The sequence below is a fragment of the Scyliorhinus torazame genome, chromosome 10 (genome assembly GCF_047496885.1).
Source record: "Scyliorhinus torazame isolate Kashiwa2021f chromosome 10, sScyTor2.1, whole genome shotgun sequence".
NCBI classification, from domain to species: Eukaryota; Metazoa; Chordata; class Chondrichthyes; order Carcharhiniformes; family Scyliorhinidae; genus Scyliorhinus; species Scyliorhinus torazame.
The window spans coordinates 38,834,098-38,850,935 of record NC_092716.1 but is presented as its reverse complement, the minus strand read 5'-3'; the positions used below and the strand labels follow the sequence as shown (position 1 = coordinate 38,850,935).

At 43.9% G+C, this 16,838-nt stretch overlaps 1 protein-coding gene across 1 annotated transcript in view; it reads left to right on the top strand.

Annotated features, from left to right (window-relative positions):
• The window catches only part of dhx38 (DEAH (Asp-Glu-Ala-His) box polypeptide 38), a 223,892-nt gene that overhangs the window by 155,208 nt on the left and 51,846 nt on the right, over nucleotides 1-16,838 (top strand). Inside the window, exons 22-26 of the mRNA XM_072517951.1 lie at nucleotides 965-1,120; nucleotides 5,745-5,879; nucleotides 8,984-9,109; nucleotides 10,001-10,096; nucleotides 16,303-16,424. Coding sequence (XP_072374052.1) covers nucleotides 965-1,120; nucleotides 5,745-5,879; nucleotides 8,984-9,109; nucleotides 10,001-10,096; nucleotides 16,303-16,424 — 635 coding nt within the window. The remainder of the gene's footprint in view (nucleotides 1-964; nucleotides 1,121-5,744; nucleotides 5,880-8,983; nucleotides 9,110-10,000; nucleotides 10,097-16,302; nucleotides 16,425-16,838) is intronic.

The following is a 16,838-nucleotide window of genomic DNA, read 5'->3' as shown; positions in this document are numbered from 1 at the left end:
TGCAGAAATTCGGATTTGTGTAATACTGCCACCATCTGGACAGGTGTCAGCTGTGCATGCATTGCAGGCTGGGTGCGCTTGCGGGACTGTCTGCCCACCTGAAAGGCAGCAGGGTCAGTTACGCAAGTGCCAGCAGCTGTAGTACGAGTTGATTGTGCATGTGCAACCATTCCTGATGCCTTTCCAGCCATTGGCTGGAGTTGCAGTTTTTCATGAAACATGGTTTTGTGAGTGAGCTTATCATCCACTCCCCTGCCTTCTCCATCGGGATTTTGCTCCTGGTTATTTTTAATCCAAAGTTAGATTTTCCCTGTTACATACCAGTTGAGTAAATCCTTTGCGGTCTTGCCTTCAGAGTTATGCCTTATCTCTGATTGTCCCATTGTGTCAATTTACTCAATCTCTTGGCTAGAGCTCACCAATTTGTAATGTCCGAAAGGTTGAGAATCACACCTCTTGCAATTTCACCGCTAATCTAATGGAATTATTACCAAAAACATGAACTTGAAAACAATATTGAGTGATTTAAAATGTGCAGTTACCCCCTAGTTAGTCAGACTAGGTTGGCTGCATGCCGATTGGATCCAACCTGACTAGACTTGATCTGTTTCCAGCAGGATTTCTCCTGTTGATGGTTTTGTGTCTGATGATGTCGTCTCGATGAGGGTTTTTAGCCTGATTTTATACTTTGGTGCAAGGCAACTGCTGTCATTCTCAATCCCCGTGAAAAACTCGTCAGCTAATTTCCACAGCAAATTCAAACATGCTTACAATCCTCTGGGATGGTCGCATCGGCTTCACAATTTTCATTTCGATGCATTTTTGCATCTTTAACGTAGACAGGAATGGATGAGATTTTTTTTTTTTTTACTGCCGTTTGAAAGGGAAAGTGTGTGTATAAATCTTGCTTTAGCTGCCTAAATCTATAAATGTGCTCATTATGGTAATTGTTTCAAAATTACAGGGTCGAGAGGAAGAGAGTGATCAAATGAGAGAGAAGTTTGCTGTACCGGAAAGTGACCATTTGACGTACCTTAATGTTTACTTGCAGTGGAAGAATAACAACTACTCTACCATCTGGTCTAATGAGCACTTTATTCACGCCAAGGCTATGAGAAAGGTAATGTAGCAGTTAAGTCGCTGTGCTCTTATATTTTCCATTGGTATGCCATTAGTAAGTATTCAGATTTAAGTTCTTGTTATTTCAGTAACAAGATAAATTCACTGAGTGAGACATTAGAGCTACTCTTTTTTTTTGTGCAGAAGATTAGGTCCTGTTATTCAGCGACCAAAAATGTACAGTGATCCCGATGGGACTCACCAGCACTTTGTGCAAGCATAACTAAAGTCTGACCTAACCTACTTGTCCTTGTCATCATCAAACATCCTGTTAATGGTCCATCTATTCATGACTGTATTGGTAGGAGGACCACTACACAATCCTTGTGAAAACAAAGCTCAGTCTTCAAACTGAAGATACCTGTACCATATTGTATGGCAGTACCAAGGAGTAGATGGGATAAGTTCAGGCCCCATTTAGCAGCTCAGAACTGGGCTTCCTTGAGGTGCTGTGGGCATCAGTAGCAACATAAGAACATAAAAACTAGGAGCAGGAGTAGGCCATCTGGCCCCTCGAGCCTGCTCCGCCATTTAATGAGATCATGGCTGATCTTTTGTGGACTCAGCTCCACTTTCCGGCCCGAACACCATAACCCTTAATCCCTTTATTCTTCAAAAAACTATCTATCTTTATCTTAAAAACATTTAATGAATGAGCCTCTACTGCTTCACTGGGCAAGGAATTCCATAGATTCACAACCCTTTGGGTGAAGAAGTTCCTCCTAAACTCAGTCCTAAATCTACTTCCCCTTATTTTGAGGCTATGCCCCCTAGTTCTGCTTTCACCCGCCAGTGGAAACAACCTGCCCACATCTATCCTATCTATTCCCTTCATAATCTTATATGTTTCTATAAGATCCCCCCCTCATCCTTCTAAATTCCAACGAGTACAGTCCCAGTCTACTCAACCTCTCCTCGTAATCCAACCCCTTCAGCTCTGGGATTAACCTAGTGAAACTCCTCTGCACACCCTCCATTGCCAGTACGTCCTTTCTCAAGTAAGGAGACCAAAATTGAACACTATACTCCAGGTGTGGCCTCACTAACACCTTATACAATTGCAGCAGAACCTCCCTAGTCTTAAACTCCATCCCTCTAGCAATGAAGGACAAAATTCCATTTGCCTTCTTAATCACCTGTTGCACCTGAAAACCAACTTTTTGCGACTCATGCACTAGCACACCCAGGTCTCTCTGCACAGCAGCATGTTTTAATATTTTATCAAAAGTTTGTTCCATTACCATTCATAACCGTATGGCCTGGCTTAGCATTAAAAACACTAGCATTCCCATCAAGCCAGATTCAATGAAGAGTCTTGGAGAGCATGCCAGCAGCAACACCTAGACATGAGTTGCTGACCTGGTGAATCTACAACACAAATGATGCTAGCCAGATCACAACCACTGTATATGTTGGAGGAAAACCATCGCAATCCAGGATATTGCTGCAGGGGTTTCTCAGGATTGTGCCCAAAGCCCATCCATTTTCAGCTACTTAATGACCTTCCCACCGTCATAAGGTCAAAACGGCAGATATTTGCTGCTGATTCGACAGTGTTCAGTTCCATTCACATCTCTTGTGATAGTGAACATGTCTGTGCCCGCATGTAGCAAGACCTGGACATCTACTTAGTATTTCTAACTGGAGATAGTTGCATATGCATCAACCTTGCCTCTTGTACACAAGTGGTGGGCTCCAGCTCCAGCAAAGAGGCAAATGTTCATGATTCCTCCTTCCGTTAGTTGATTTTAATAGTCTACTAATATTCATGACTGGATGTGACAATACTCTAGAGTTTTGATTTGGCATGTTGATTGTGGAATCACTTAGTTCCATCCACTGCTCAAGTCAGCACCAATATTGGGCTGATAGGTGGTAAGTAATACTTATGCCACACAAGTACCAAGTACACATCTCCAACAGTAGAGATGCTAACCATCTTACCTTTACATTCAATGGCCTTGCCATCATCAGATGTCCCCACCATCAAGATCCTGAGGTTTACTGTTGACCAGAAATTCAATGTGGCTACGAAATGTCAGAATCTCCACAATTTATTGCAAGTGATTTACCACCTGATTTTTCAAAGCTTTCCAAAAGGCACAAGCCAGCAAATTGATGAACTACTCTCCACTTGCCTGAATGAGTATGGCTCCAAACATGCTCCAGAAGCTCACAACCAGGATAAAGAAACCTCCTTGTTTGGTACCCCATTACCACTGATGCACCGTGGCTGCAGTGTGTACCATCTACCGCTGCAGTCCATATGTTGTAGATACACCTGCAGTGCTATGAGGGACAGAGTTCCAGGATTTTGATCCAGCGACAGTAAAAGAACGGTGATATATTTCCAAGTCGGGATAGTTTATAACTTGGAAGGCTCTTCCAGCTGATGATCCCAGGTATCTGCTGCTCTTGTCCTTCTAGATGGGCACAGTAAGAAGTCTTAAAACACCAGGTTAAAGTCCAACAGGTTTGTTTCGAATCACTAGCTTTCAGAGCACAACTCCTTCATCAGGTGTGACTTCTTACTGTGCCCACCCCGTCCAACGCCGGCATCTCCACACCTTCTACATGGTAGTGGTCGTTGGTTTGTAAGATGCTGTCTAAGGAACCTTGGTGAGTTCCTGCAGTGCACTTCGTAGATTGTACACATTGCTGCCACTATGTGTCACTGCTGGATGGCGTGACTATTTGTGGATGAGGTGCCAATCAAGCAAGCTGCTTTATCCATGATGGTATTGAGCTTCTTGTGTGCTGTTGGAGCTTCACTTATCCAGGCAGGTGGAGAGTATTCCATCACACTTATGACTTAGAAACACAGAAACTATGATCATGGCTGACCCTCTATCTCAATGCCGTATTTCTGCTTTCTCCCCATACCTCCTGATGCCGTTAAAATATAAAAAAGTATCTTATCTCTTTCTTGAATACATTGTGGCTTGCCCTCCATAGTCTTCTCTGGTAGATAATTCCACTGGTTCTCTACACTTTGAGCGAAGAAATGTTCCTAATTTCTGTCCTAAATAGTCTACCATGTATCCTGAAACTATGTCCCCTGGTTCTAGATTCCCCAACCAGAGAAAACATCCTCCCTGCATCCAGTCTGTCCAGCGCTGATAGAATTTTATACGTTACAATCCGATCTCCCCTCATCCTTCTAAACTCTTAGTGAATACAAGCCCAGTCGAACCAATCTCTCTTCCTAGGACATTGCTGCCAACCCCGTATCAGCCTAGTGAACCTACGCTGCACTCTCTCTATGGCAAGTGTATCCTTTCTTAGGTAGGCAGACCAAAACTGCATGCAAAACTTCAGGTCTGGTCTCACCAAGGCCCTGTATAACTGCAGCAAGGTTCCCTTCTTCTGAACTCAAATCCTTTTGCAATGAAGGCCAATATAACATTTGTCTTCATTATTTCTTGCTGCACTTGCTTCTTCACTTTCTTTTATAATCTTTATTAGTGCCACAAGTAGACAAACACTGCAATGACGTTACTGAGAAAATACCCTAGCCGCCACACTCCGGAGCCTGACGGACAATTCAGAATGTCCAATTCACCTCACAAGCACGTCTTTCAGGACTTGTGGGAGGAAACCGGATCAAACGGAGGAAACTCATGCAAACCCGGGGAGAAGGTGCAGACTCCGTACAGACAGTGGCCCAAGCTGGGAATTGAACCCAGGTTCCTGGCCATGTGAAGCAACAGTGCGAACCACTGTGCTACCATGCTGCCATTGACTTTGTTGCTTTCATTGACTAGTGTACAAAGATACCCAGATCCCTTTGTACATTCATACTTCCCAACATATCACCATTTAAATAATATTCGTGCCTTGTAGATGATGGACAGAATTTGAAGAGTCAAGAAGTGAGTTACTTGCCACAGGATTCCTAGCCTTGTAGCCACAGGTATTTGTATGGCGAGTCCAGTTCAATTTCTGGTCAGTGATAACCCCCAGGATGTTGTCAGTGGTGGTAATGCATTGAATGTCATGGGGCAATGATTCGATTCTCTTTTGTTGATGATGATCATTGCCTGGCACTTGTGGTGGGAATGTTACTTGCCACTTGTCAGCTCGAGCCTGGATGTTGTCCAGGTCTTGCTGCATTTGGACATGGACTGCTGCAGTATCTGAGGAGTTGCAAATGATGCTGAACATTGTGCAATCATCAACAAGCATCCTCACTTCTGACCTTGTGATGGAAGGAAGGTCCAACTATATCAGAATTTCAGCAATATGTAAGTTCTGTACTAACAAGTGATTGATTTTTTTTTGTGCAATGCTCAGAGATAACAAGACAAATTGAAAAAAGTCAGAAAAAACAATCTTGGTGAATTGTTGAATTCTCCGTCAAAAACTGTTGAAGCAGAGTCCATAAACTAGGTCCGGAGCATACCTTAAGAGTGTGATTAAACTCGGTGATCCCCTGTAAGCTGAGAAATGCATGGGAATAGATCTGAAATATTTCTTTTTGAGGAACAGTAATTTTGTATACAATAAGTTGTTGGGGAGGGCAAAGGAATTCGAAGAGGGATGTGAGGAGAAATAATGAAACGTGGAGCAAGTGTGAGATTTAAGTTATGATGGGTTTATGGACTTGTCCGCCTTTGTTGTTAAAGGTCCGAGAAGTGCGTTCCCAGTTAAAGGATATAATGATGCAACAACGTATGAATATTGTATCCTGTGGTACTGATTGGGATATCATCAGAAAATGCATCTGCGCGGCATACTTTCACCAGGCTGCAAAACTCAAGGTAAGAAAACTAATTAACTTTAAAATTAGTACATGGTCTTAAGTTTGTAGTTTTAGGGATGAGGGCAGCACGGTAGCACAAGTGGATAGCACTGTGACTTCACAGCGCCAGGGTCCCAGGTTCGATTCCGGCTTGGGTCACTGTCTGTGCGGAGTCTGCACATCCTCCCCGTGTGTGCGTGGGTTTCCTCCGGGTGCTCCGGTTTCCTCCCACAGTCCAAAGATGTGCGAGTTAGGTGGATTGGTCATGATAAATTGCCCTTGGTGTCCAAAATTGCCCTTCGTGTTGGGTGGGGTTACTGGGTGATGGGGATAGGGTGGAGGTGCTGAACTTGAGTAGGGTGCTCTTTCCAAGAGCCGGTGCAGACTCGATGGGCCGAATGGCCTCCTTCTGCACTGTAAATTCTATGATAAATGACTCACATTCTCCTCCCCTTCCGTACTTCATATCACACATTGCACTGTCTGAACCTAGCTTGGTGTTTCCTCTAAGGATGAAGTACAGAAGTGACCAGCAATACTGATGTGTGAAGACAGAGGACTAAGGATGGCAATTTATTTTTTGCTAGTTACTGCTGTTGTAGAATGGCTACCACGTTTATCTATATAGTTGCTGCACTCCAAAAATAATTTAAAGTACGAAGTACTATTAGATGTTTTGATGTGAAAATATCATGGACAAAATTCTGTCGAAAACCGGGCTCAGCTAATTGTTTTGCACCAGTTGCCACTCCACTATTACACCTGCTTGCTGATTTATATTGGCTGCTGATTTCGCAACACCTCCAAGTTAATACATTTGTTTGAATTTCTCCATGGCCTTGCCTCCAGCCCTGAAATCAACTTGCTGAACCCCTGAACTTTCCAATTCTGTAAAGCATTAATGATTTTGACAGCTTTCTTTTGAAGATAGGAATTGTTCAAAATTTTAATTCTTACCGAAACAAAGGTAGTTTCAAGGGATTTATATTTGTATTGGTAAACATCCGAAATCTGGGGCGGGATTCTCCCGTACCTGGCGGGGCGGGGGGTCCCGGCGTGATGGAGTGGCGGGACCCACTCCAACGTCGGGCCGCCCCAAAGGTGCGGATGTCTCCGCACCTTTAGGGGCAAAGCCCTCACCTTGAGGGGCTAGGCCCACGCCGGAGCGGTTTCCGGTCCACCGGCAGGCGGGAAAGGCCTTTGGCACCACGCCAGCCGGGGCCGAAAGGTCTTCGCCGGCGACGTGGGTCCGCGCATGCGCGGGAGCGTCAGCAGCTGCTGATGTCATCCCTGCACGGGGAGGGGGTCTCTTCGGCCTCCGCCATAGTGAAGACCATGGCGAAGGCGGATAAAAAGAGTGCCCCCACGGCCACGGCACAGGCCCGCACACGGATCGGTGGGCCCCAATCGCGGGTCAGGCCACCGTTGGGGCACCCCCCGAGGCCAGATCGCCCCGCACCCCCCCCCCCCCCCACCCCCACCCAAGGCCCCCGGAGCCCGCCCGCACCGCCTTGTCCTGCCATTCAAAAGGTGGTTTAACCCACGCTTGGCGGGACAGACATTCCAGCAGGGGGCCGGAGAATCGGTGGGGGTGGGCCCACCAACCGGCGCAGCAAGATTCCCGCCCCCGCCGAATCTCTGGTGGCGGAGACTTCGGGACACGGCGCGGACAGGATTCACGCCAGCCCCTGGCGATTCTCCGACCCGGCGGGGGGTTGGAGAATCCCGCCCCGATATAGTTTTAGGCATGTTTCATTTAATGTTTCGGTGCCTGCAAGGGTAAAATCGAGTTAGCTTTATGCTGGACAATGGTGTTTGTGTGTGTGGAGGTTGGTTAAGTTCCAACTGTGTTTCTATTATGCTCAGAGAGGACTGCGGTGTGAAGAATAAATAAAAGGCATAAGCATGTGGGGGTTGCTTAGCAACTGGAGACCCTTGCAAGGATGAAAAATGCTTTTAAGCATTAGATTAGGTAATTTGTGAGCAGTTGGAGACACAATCTCAGGGAGTGAACATCTCTCAACTCTGTCAGAAGAATGACTGGGCAGGACAGGAGCTGCAAAAAGGCAAACTTCCTAAAGTACAAGTTACGGTCCAGATGACTATGGAATTGGGACAGAAAGAATGTCTGAGAAGGCTGATAGTAAGTGAACAGAGACCAAGGGCTGGATTCTCCGTCCCACCGTGTCTCATTTCTGTTTTACCCCGCCAACGGGATGCTCCGTTACACTGGCCAGTCAATGGGGTTTCCCATTGTGGGGCAGCCCCACACCGTCGGGGAACCCTGGGCTGCCGGCAAAACTGAGCATCCCGCCGGCGGAGAATCCAGCCCCAAGGTATTATTCAGAAGAATTCAAAGAAGAGTGAACAAAGTGTTCTGAGTTAAAGAGACAATCACAGTAACTAGACTTAAAGTGGGACAGCAGACTTCAGAGGTAGATAAAACATTTGATGTCATTTTAATTACATCTGAAAATTGAGAGTTGAAGCAATTGTGAGCAGTTTACACCGCAGTCAAGGCAAAGAAATCCTAAAGTGGTTGATGTGAAATCCTGGACTGAATTCACTGTTAAAATTGAAGCAGAAGCTTTGTTTGAAAGTGTAATTTGTAAACCTGGAGCAGAGTTTGGAATGCATACCTCAATGGAAAGCATTATTATGAGAGAAGAATTTCAAGTGTGTTTTTGGGAGTAGAGTTTGGAAACTCTCATGTGATAATCATCTGAGAGTTAAGTTGGGTTCAGAGCAGAATGCATGCATTTGACCACAATCATCTTGTGTGCTAAAAAAGGGACTTTTTGAGTTGTTAAGACAATTGTATCTTAAGATGTACTTTGTAATCCATGTTAGTCTTTAAAACTGTGTATTTGTTAAACTAAGGGGGAGTAAAACCTTATTATAATCACATTTTTCATGTTTAATGTTTGTTCTTGTTAAATCTAATTAGCGGTCCAGTGCCTGTGTAAAATTTACCGTCTTTTGAACCAGGGTTCCATTCTGAGATCTTCCCGTCCAGTTGTAACATCAAATGGGATCGTAACAGTGCACCTTAGTTTTTCAGCCTTCAGCTTTTTTGACCTGTAAGAGATGAATAGCTTTTAACACATCTTTAATGTTTTTCAGGGTATAGGAGAGTATGTGAATGTGAGAACAGGAATGCCTTGCCACTTGCACCCGACCAGTTCACTTTTTGGCATGGGTTACACACCAGATTATATTGTGTACCACGAACTAGTGATGACTTCAAAGGTAAGATTCGGAGCTGAAAAATGAGTTCTGATGCTAGTTCAGTTGCACATTTAAAAAAAAAATACTGTGAACTATATGTCACGTATTGCAGGGGTTAAGGGAATTTTAGTGGAAATCTTAGTTTAAAATTTGTCGATAATGAATGGAAGTTCAATAAGAAAGTATTTACCAGACAATATTTTCATCGTGTTCACAATGCACCCTGGTAACTAAACTGAAGATTTGAAAAGCTACACAGAATCTAATTGCAAAAACTATGTCCCTTAAAGAAACAGATATATTTGAAGTAAACAGCTATAAAACACTGCAGATGCTAGAAATCGGAAGTAAAAACATAAAATACTGGGATTAGCAGACCAGGCAGCATCTGTGACGAGAGAAACAGGTTTATATTTCAGTTGGATGACCTTTTGTGAGAACTGGGATATTTGAGGAGCTTTGACAGCATATTGTGATCTCAATTATGTGTTGCATATCTGGTAGTTTAGATATGAAAATCTTAGTATTTAAAATAAAATTGAATATTGTAAGGTATGACATCATGATGCTACAGTTGTATCAGAAATTCACATTTGGTCTTTTGCCAGATTAATAGCTTTTTGTAGGTCTCTGGTAAATAACTTGGTACCTTAAATCTCTGCTTTGGCCAATTATCTATCCAGCATTAGCTGTCGTGTAAGTATCACGCAATGCTGTCTGGTCATCAATTTATTGTCCTCGACGGCCTCAAATGGAGCGATAGATTTATTAGAATTGTGATCTTTGTTGAAATAGCAATGCTGAATGTTAAATCTGCAGCGTAAATGATCCCTATTTGTCACCAGAAGGAAGGTATTGTCTGGAAGTACTTGGTTTTTGGCATACTACATGATGAATTCATTTTATTTCCAGGAGTACATGCAGTGTGTTACCGCAGTGGATGGAGAGTGGCTAGCTGAACTTGGACCAATGTTTTATAGTGTCAAGCAAGCTGGTAAAACTCGACAGGTAAGGCAATGCAATCACGCAATCATTTTATTGTATGAGAAATCAGGAATTTGTCCAAACAGTATTTCTGTATACATGAACCGTGGGGTTGCACTAATGCTTGCGTTTTGATTAGCTGCGTTAATACAAGATAGATACTATTTTCACATGGGCGGCGCGGTGGCAAAATGGTTAGCACTGCTGCCTCTCGGCTCCAGGGACCGGAGTTCAATCCGGCCTTGGGTGACAGTGAAGTTTGAACTTTCTCCCTGTGTCTGCGTGGGTTTCCTCTGGGTGCCCCGGTTTCCCCTCTCAGTTCAAAGATTTTTAGGTTTGGTGATTGGCCGTGCTAAACTTCCCCTTAGTGTCCAAGTATGTGCAGGTTAGGTGGCGTCATGGGGGATAGGGTGGGCCTGAGTAGGGTTCTCTTTTAGAGGGTCAGTGCAGGCTCGATGGCCTCTTTCTGCACTGTAGGAATTCTATGGTCCTAAGTTATTGAATTGAAGGGTATGAGAATTGATTAGCAGCTGAAAGGGAAACACATAAAAATAGCAATAAATAGCAAAAGAAATAGCTTATGAGTTGACCCAACAAATAAGGAATCTCCACTTTTCCGGACGCAAAAATTATGTTTTTGCATATACTTGGTGTATAAGTCAACCCCCTCCCAGCTCGTTTCTGCTGCAACATGCTATACTCGCAATCATGGCCAGCTTCAGTTTTTCACTACAAAAATGGTTGTTTTACTTACCAGTACCTTCAAATTGGGTGCAAAGGATCTCACTGGCGATATGGGTTATGCTGCAGAGATGTGCGGGAGTTTTAAGACATCCACGCGGAGCAGACCCCTTGTGGCAAACAACAACGAAAGTGACCACGCACGTCAGTGGTTCAATTTTATCCTTGGCCTAAACATTGACTTCTGTTTTTGGAGACTTCAAAGGTCAACTTAAAACGCGGTCATTTACTTTAAAAAAAAATTTTTTTATTGGCATTTTCAAAATTTATAAACAGTTATGTTCATTGTTGGCCGTGTTTATTCACTGTACAATACAGAAAGGCTTGTCTTTTCCGTCCCTTAATTTCCCCTATTCACATTCTGCCACCTGGCTCGGCATGCGGTCCCCCCCCTTGAATGCCCCTGTCGGGTTTTTTTGGTGGGGGGGGGGGTTACCCTGTGATTTGCGGGGGGGGGTTGCCCCCTCCCTTCCACGTTGTGCCTTTTGTGTCCCTCCAACCTTTTCCCCTCTTCCCCCACCACCCCAGGTTGCTCATTCCTGTGGTACCCCCCCCCCCTGTCTTTATTTTTCTTTTTCCTCTCTTTTTCCTTCTAACTTTCCTGTTTCCCCATCTTATTCACTTTTGCTGGCTTCGAACAGGCCGACAAACTGCCCCCGTGCGTTTAGGAAGCCTTCATCCGACCCGCGGATGGCATACTTAATCTTCTCCAGGTGGAGAAATTCCAAAAGGTCAGCAAACCAGTTTGCAGCTGTGGGTGGTGCTGCCGATCGGCAGCTGAGCAGGATTCTCCGGCGTGTGATTAGGGAAGAGAAAGCTAGGGCGCTGGCCCTCTTTCCCATGTGTAGTTCTGGCTGCTCTGATACCCTGAAGCTTGCCACAATTGGACATGGCTTCACCCTCACCCCCACAAGCTTAGACATTATCTCGGAGAAGGCAGTCCAGAACCCAGCAAGTTTGGGACATGCCCAGAACATGTGAGTGTGGTTGGCCAGGCCCCTCCGGCACCGTTCACATTTGTCCTCCACCTCCGGGAAGGACCTGCTCATTCGGGTTCTGGTCAGGTGTGCTCTGTGCACCACTTTGAACTGCATGAGGCTGAGCCTAGTAAACGGCGTCATTTACGATAGTCAAAGTAAGGATGGAACTGATAGGGACCAAAAAAAATGATCATTTTGTGGAGTAAAGAACATAGCTGAGATATTAAATGAGTATTTTGCATGTGTCTGCATTGAACAGTATGCTGTCAATTTAGTAATAAGGCACTAATGGTATTGGATAGGATAAAAATAGAGTTATATAAGAGTTTGGTAGTCCTCAAAGTAGAACAATCATCAAATTGGTGAGATGCATCCTAAGTTATTCAGGGGAGTAGGGATGGAGATTGTAACGGTACTAAACACAATCTTCCAATCATCTTTGCATTTGGAGTTGGTGCCAGAGAATTGGAGGATTGCAAATATTAAATTCCTTTGAGAAAAAAATAGAAAGGGAGAGGATAACCCTCGGAACTCCATCCCAATTAGCCTAAGATTTTAAAATTATTTTTATGAGTTGTGGGCATTGTTGGCTAGGACAGCATTTAATGCCCATCCCTAGTTGCCCATGAGAAGGTGGTAGTGAGTATCCTTCTTGAATCGTTGAATCCATGAGGTGTCGGTACACCCACAGTGCTGTTAGGAAGGATGGTGAGTGACTTGGATGGGAACTCCAGGTGGTGGTATTCCCAAGTATTTGCTACCCATGTCCTTCTAGATGGTGGGTGTAGGTTTGGAATGTGTGCCTAAGGAGCTTTGGTGAATTCCTGCAGTGTATCATGTAGATGGTAGGCACTGCTCATCGGTGGTGGAGGGATTGGATGTTTGTGGAAGGGGTACCAATCAAGCAGGTTGCTTTTGTCCTGTGTGGTGTTGAGTGTTGTTGAAGCTGTACTCATACTCCTGACTTGTGTCTTATGGATTATGGACAGGCTTTGGGAGTCAGGGAGTGAGCTACTCACTGCACCAAGGTATCAAACACGGTGGAAACATGGGAGCGGACGGTGAAAAAGCATGTAGAGCACCCCCAGAGCAGGGAGTCAGCATCAAGACTGGCTCCGCCAGATGAGCCAGCCATTCATCCCTCCTGCTCGACACACACAGGCCAAGGGGCAATACCCCCAAGGGGCCCCGACAGATGCGAGAGATGGAAGACTCTGGGTCCGACATGGAGAAACAAGGGTCCATGGTTTTGGATGACAGCCTCACCACGGAGCGGTTACTGATGGAGTCCTCCAGCCAGTCAGCATGGAAGTGACATTCCACAACACGTTACATGCCCCCCGACACGGCCCTGTAAAACCTGAGGTGCAATCGCGGGTGGAGCGAAGTAGGAGGCCTCCCCCACCCTCTGTGATGGAGGGCTTACGGACTTTGGGACAGAGGGATGTTGTAACCACTATGAGACCACGGGGACGACCCAATGATCTCCCTGTTGTGCTTGTGGAATACGATCGCCTCTGCTGAGGGGCAGAGGCCCAACAACGGAGCTCGTTAATTTCACCAGATAAAAGTCGATCCAGAAGGGAACCGTTATCTTCAGCTGGGACTGGTTGTGCTTTCAGCTGTGACTGGCTTTACTTTGTATTATAAATAAAGCTTCTTGGACTAACTGTTTCAGGACCCCTCCTGCCTACAATACTTTGCAAGGCTTTTCCACAAGCCTCATGTTGTCACATTTTGTCATCACTTTTATATGTCAGCATTTATAATGTGGGGCATGGGTTGGAAACCCAAAGGGGCATGCTAATAATTTGTATATGTTAGTATTAGTTGCATTGTACAAACAGGGCGTCTGGCCACTAGGTCGTGGTATGGCAAAGCTGTAGTTACAGGCCTCCCATCACTGGCGGCGCTTTTGAAACAAATTACCCAATTCTACTTGGACCGTTTTTTTTTCTTGGACTTTAACATTGTGCAATATGTGAACTTTTAAATTTGGCTTGCTGATTTTCCCTGGCCTGCTTATATGGATGGTTTTAATTTTTTTGTGGTTTAGCCCATTGACATTCCCCCTGCATGTTTTCCGTGACCTCCTGTCTCTACTTCCAAACATTCTACTCCTGTTCTCAGTGTTCCATTTACAGAATCTATTCAGTGATTGCAGTAATTTGTAAAAAAAAAAAAAGAATATGGCAATAACTGGTGTATATTTTGTTTATTTGACTTGGTTCCAGTTGTACCTATCCCAAAGCACCTAAGCCATATTCTATAATGGTTCCTGCCCACTTGTCAGTTGCCTTGAAAGTGCCATGTAACAGTGTTCAACTTGCACTTTTCTCACATTTTAAACTCCCTTACTGTAAGTGGGCGTATAGCTAGAAACCCCTTATGATGTGACATCAAGGAGGAGTGGTAAGCAAGTACTTAAACTTCTGAAAGTGTGTCTTTCTCCCTCGGCTTGCCTGCACTCAGTCCTGTTCCATAAATCACCTGCTATCAGTCTTGTCCCCATTCCTCAAAGTGGAACGTAAGTTACATAAAGGAAGTGGTAAAACTTTACTCAGTACTCAAGACTAAATAATGTTATTTCATATGGCTTTAGTATTCCTGTGCCATTGGGTGTTTTATGACAGATTTGTGCACGCTGAAAAGTAAATTGAAAGCGTGGTGGTTATTCACTTGAAGAATATGAATGGTATAATTTTAGAATCATAGAAGGTTATGGCACAAAAGGAAGTAATTTGGTCCATCGTGTCTGTGCTAGCTTTCAATTAACTTTTCAACCTAATCCCAATATGCAGCTCTTGACCCATAACCCTGTGGTTTGCTGCACTTTTTTAAAAATGCGGTGACTATACCTCTGTCACTCTTTCCAGTGAGTTCCAAATCCACACCAACCTGAGTGGAAAACATGCTCCTTAACTCCTCTAATCCTTCTGCCAATTACTTTAAATCTTTATGTACCCTTTGTTTTGACCTCTCTGCATGGGGGGATAGCTCCTTACTATCCACTCTATCCAGGACTCCTCAATATTTTATGCACTTCATTTAAATTTCCTCTCAGCCCCCTATATTCCAAAGAAAACAAACCCAGCCTATCCAGCCTCTCCTCATAGTTAACATTTTCCAGTCCTAGCAACATCCTCGTAAATCTCCTCTGTTCCTTGTCTAGTGTGATTACACCCCTCCTGTAATGCAGTAACCAGGACTGTAGACAGTACTGTGGCCTAATGTTCTTTACACAAATTTTTTTTTGCACTTTTATAGCCCAATATCATTTTAACCTGGTTCATTGTGCCTGCCTTAAAATACTTTGCAATATTTCAACCTTGGTTCATTCATTGTGCCAATTCATAGAATCATAGAATTTACAGTGCAGAAGGAGGCCATTCGGCCCATCGAGTCTGCACCGGCTCTTGGAAAGAGCACCCTACTTAAGCCCACACCTCCACCCTATCCCGTAACCCAGCAACCCCACTTAACCTAAGAGCAATTTAGCAAGGCCAATCCACCTAACCTGCACATTCTTGACTCTACACCACACTGGGCGAGGCATTTACCAGCTCTGGTTGTAAATCTGAGTGCGGAAAAGCAGCTCATGTCAAAAGTATTTCATCAGGCAGAATTTTACATGACCATCTGTGTAGGGGCTGGGCCGGAAAATGTGGAAGTGGAAGTGCATTTTTCTGAACTATTAAATAATATAAAGGAATTTATTGATGCACTTTATTTTCTCCTTTTCACCACCATACCATGCTTTGTGCTTTTAAAATAGTTGATTACAGGCAGCCCAGAAGCAGATATTTTGTTTGTGACCACCCTTAATGTCTCATCATCACAGCCTAAGCTCTCCTGTTTGACTTTACATCACAGGGATCTTCAAGCCACCTGTATAGTACCGATAGAGAAAGAGTTGAAAAGACAGCCAGAAATAGAAGAGGAGGTTGTACAGGGTTACATGGGACACTCTTAAAGTGACTGCCAGTCAAGACAGAAAGCAGTCTCGGATGTGTCCTAGGTGCATTGAGATAAATAGGATTGGAACCAAGTCAAGGGAACAAAATCAGGAATTAATTGTGCGGCAGCTATTGCAGCGTTTTTATGAATTTCTGTGACCTCTTCTGTTTTGAATAGATTCTGTGAATGGAGAAAAATGTGCAACTTTGAATAATGGAAAGTTGTGTAGCTTTAATAATATGCTCTCTTCCCCACAACCCTCCACCCCGCCAGATCATCTGTGAACCAATATACCAGAAATAGCAAATTTGCTGAAGTAAAATTTGGGAAATCAAAGAACTATGCAACATTGATTCATTATATCTCCAAAATAAATTCGAGTAATTGTAACCTGGTCCCTGTTCTGGTGTACAATTCTTACTGCTGTCGGCTAGGTGTTGAAGTGGGAGATACTGGATGTTTGTTCCCCGGAGACTAGTAAAAGACTAGTTGGTGGAGGTTATAATTACGTATGGTTCCTGAATTATTATGTAATTTGATGATCTTCAACAGGAGAATCGTCGGCGTGCCAAAGAAGAATTATCTTCCATGGAGGAAGAAATGGCCATGGCACAGGAACAGCTTCGGGCAAGAAAGGAAGAACAGGAAAAAAAGAATATTTTGAACAGCGCGAGGTATGGTTAATATTTGTAGCAATTCCGATAATATTCTGTTCAATGTTGCATCACTTTGTTGTTTTTTAAAAGACTGAACATGACCGTATACTTTAAAGACAAGCTATCCATGGGAAATCATTATAGTTTCAAGTACAAATGAATTAATTTGTTCATGCACATTGCAAGCCTTTCTTATTTTTTTCCATAATATGTTTATTAACTCAGCAGCATTTTGTGTTGGAAATAATCTAACAATAGAATTCCTGCAATCAAAATGATTTTGATAATTTGTTTTAAAAGCCTATTTGAATATATATGAGCAGAAACATTCAAATCGAGATCTGGGAAATGCAAGTTCAAACTTCATGCAAGGGTGATTAATGGTCTGGGGTGGGAATTTTATACAGCAGTTTGAGTGATCTTTCTCTTGAT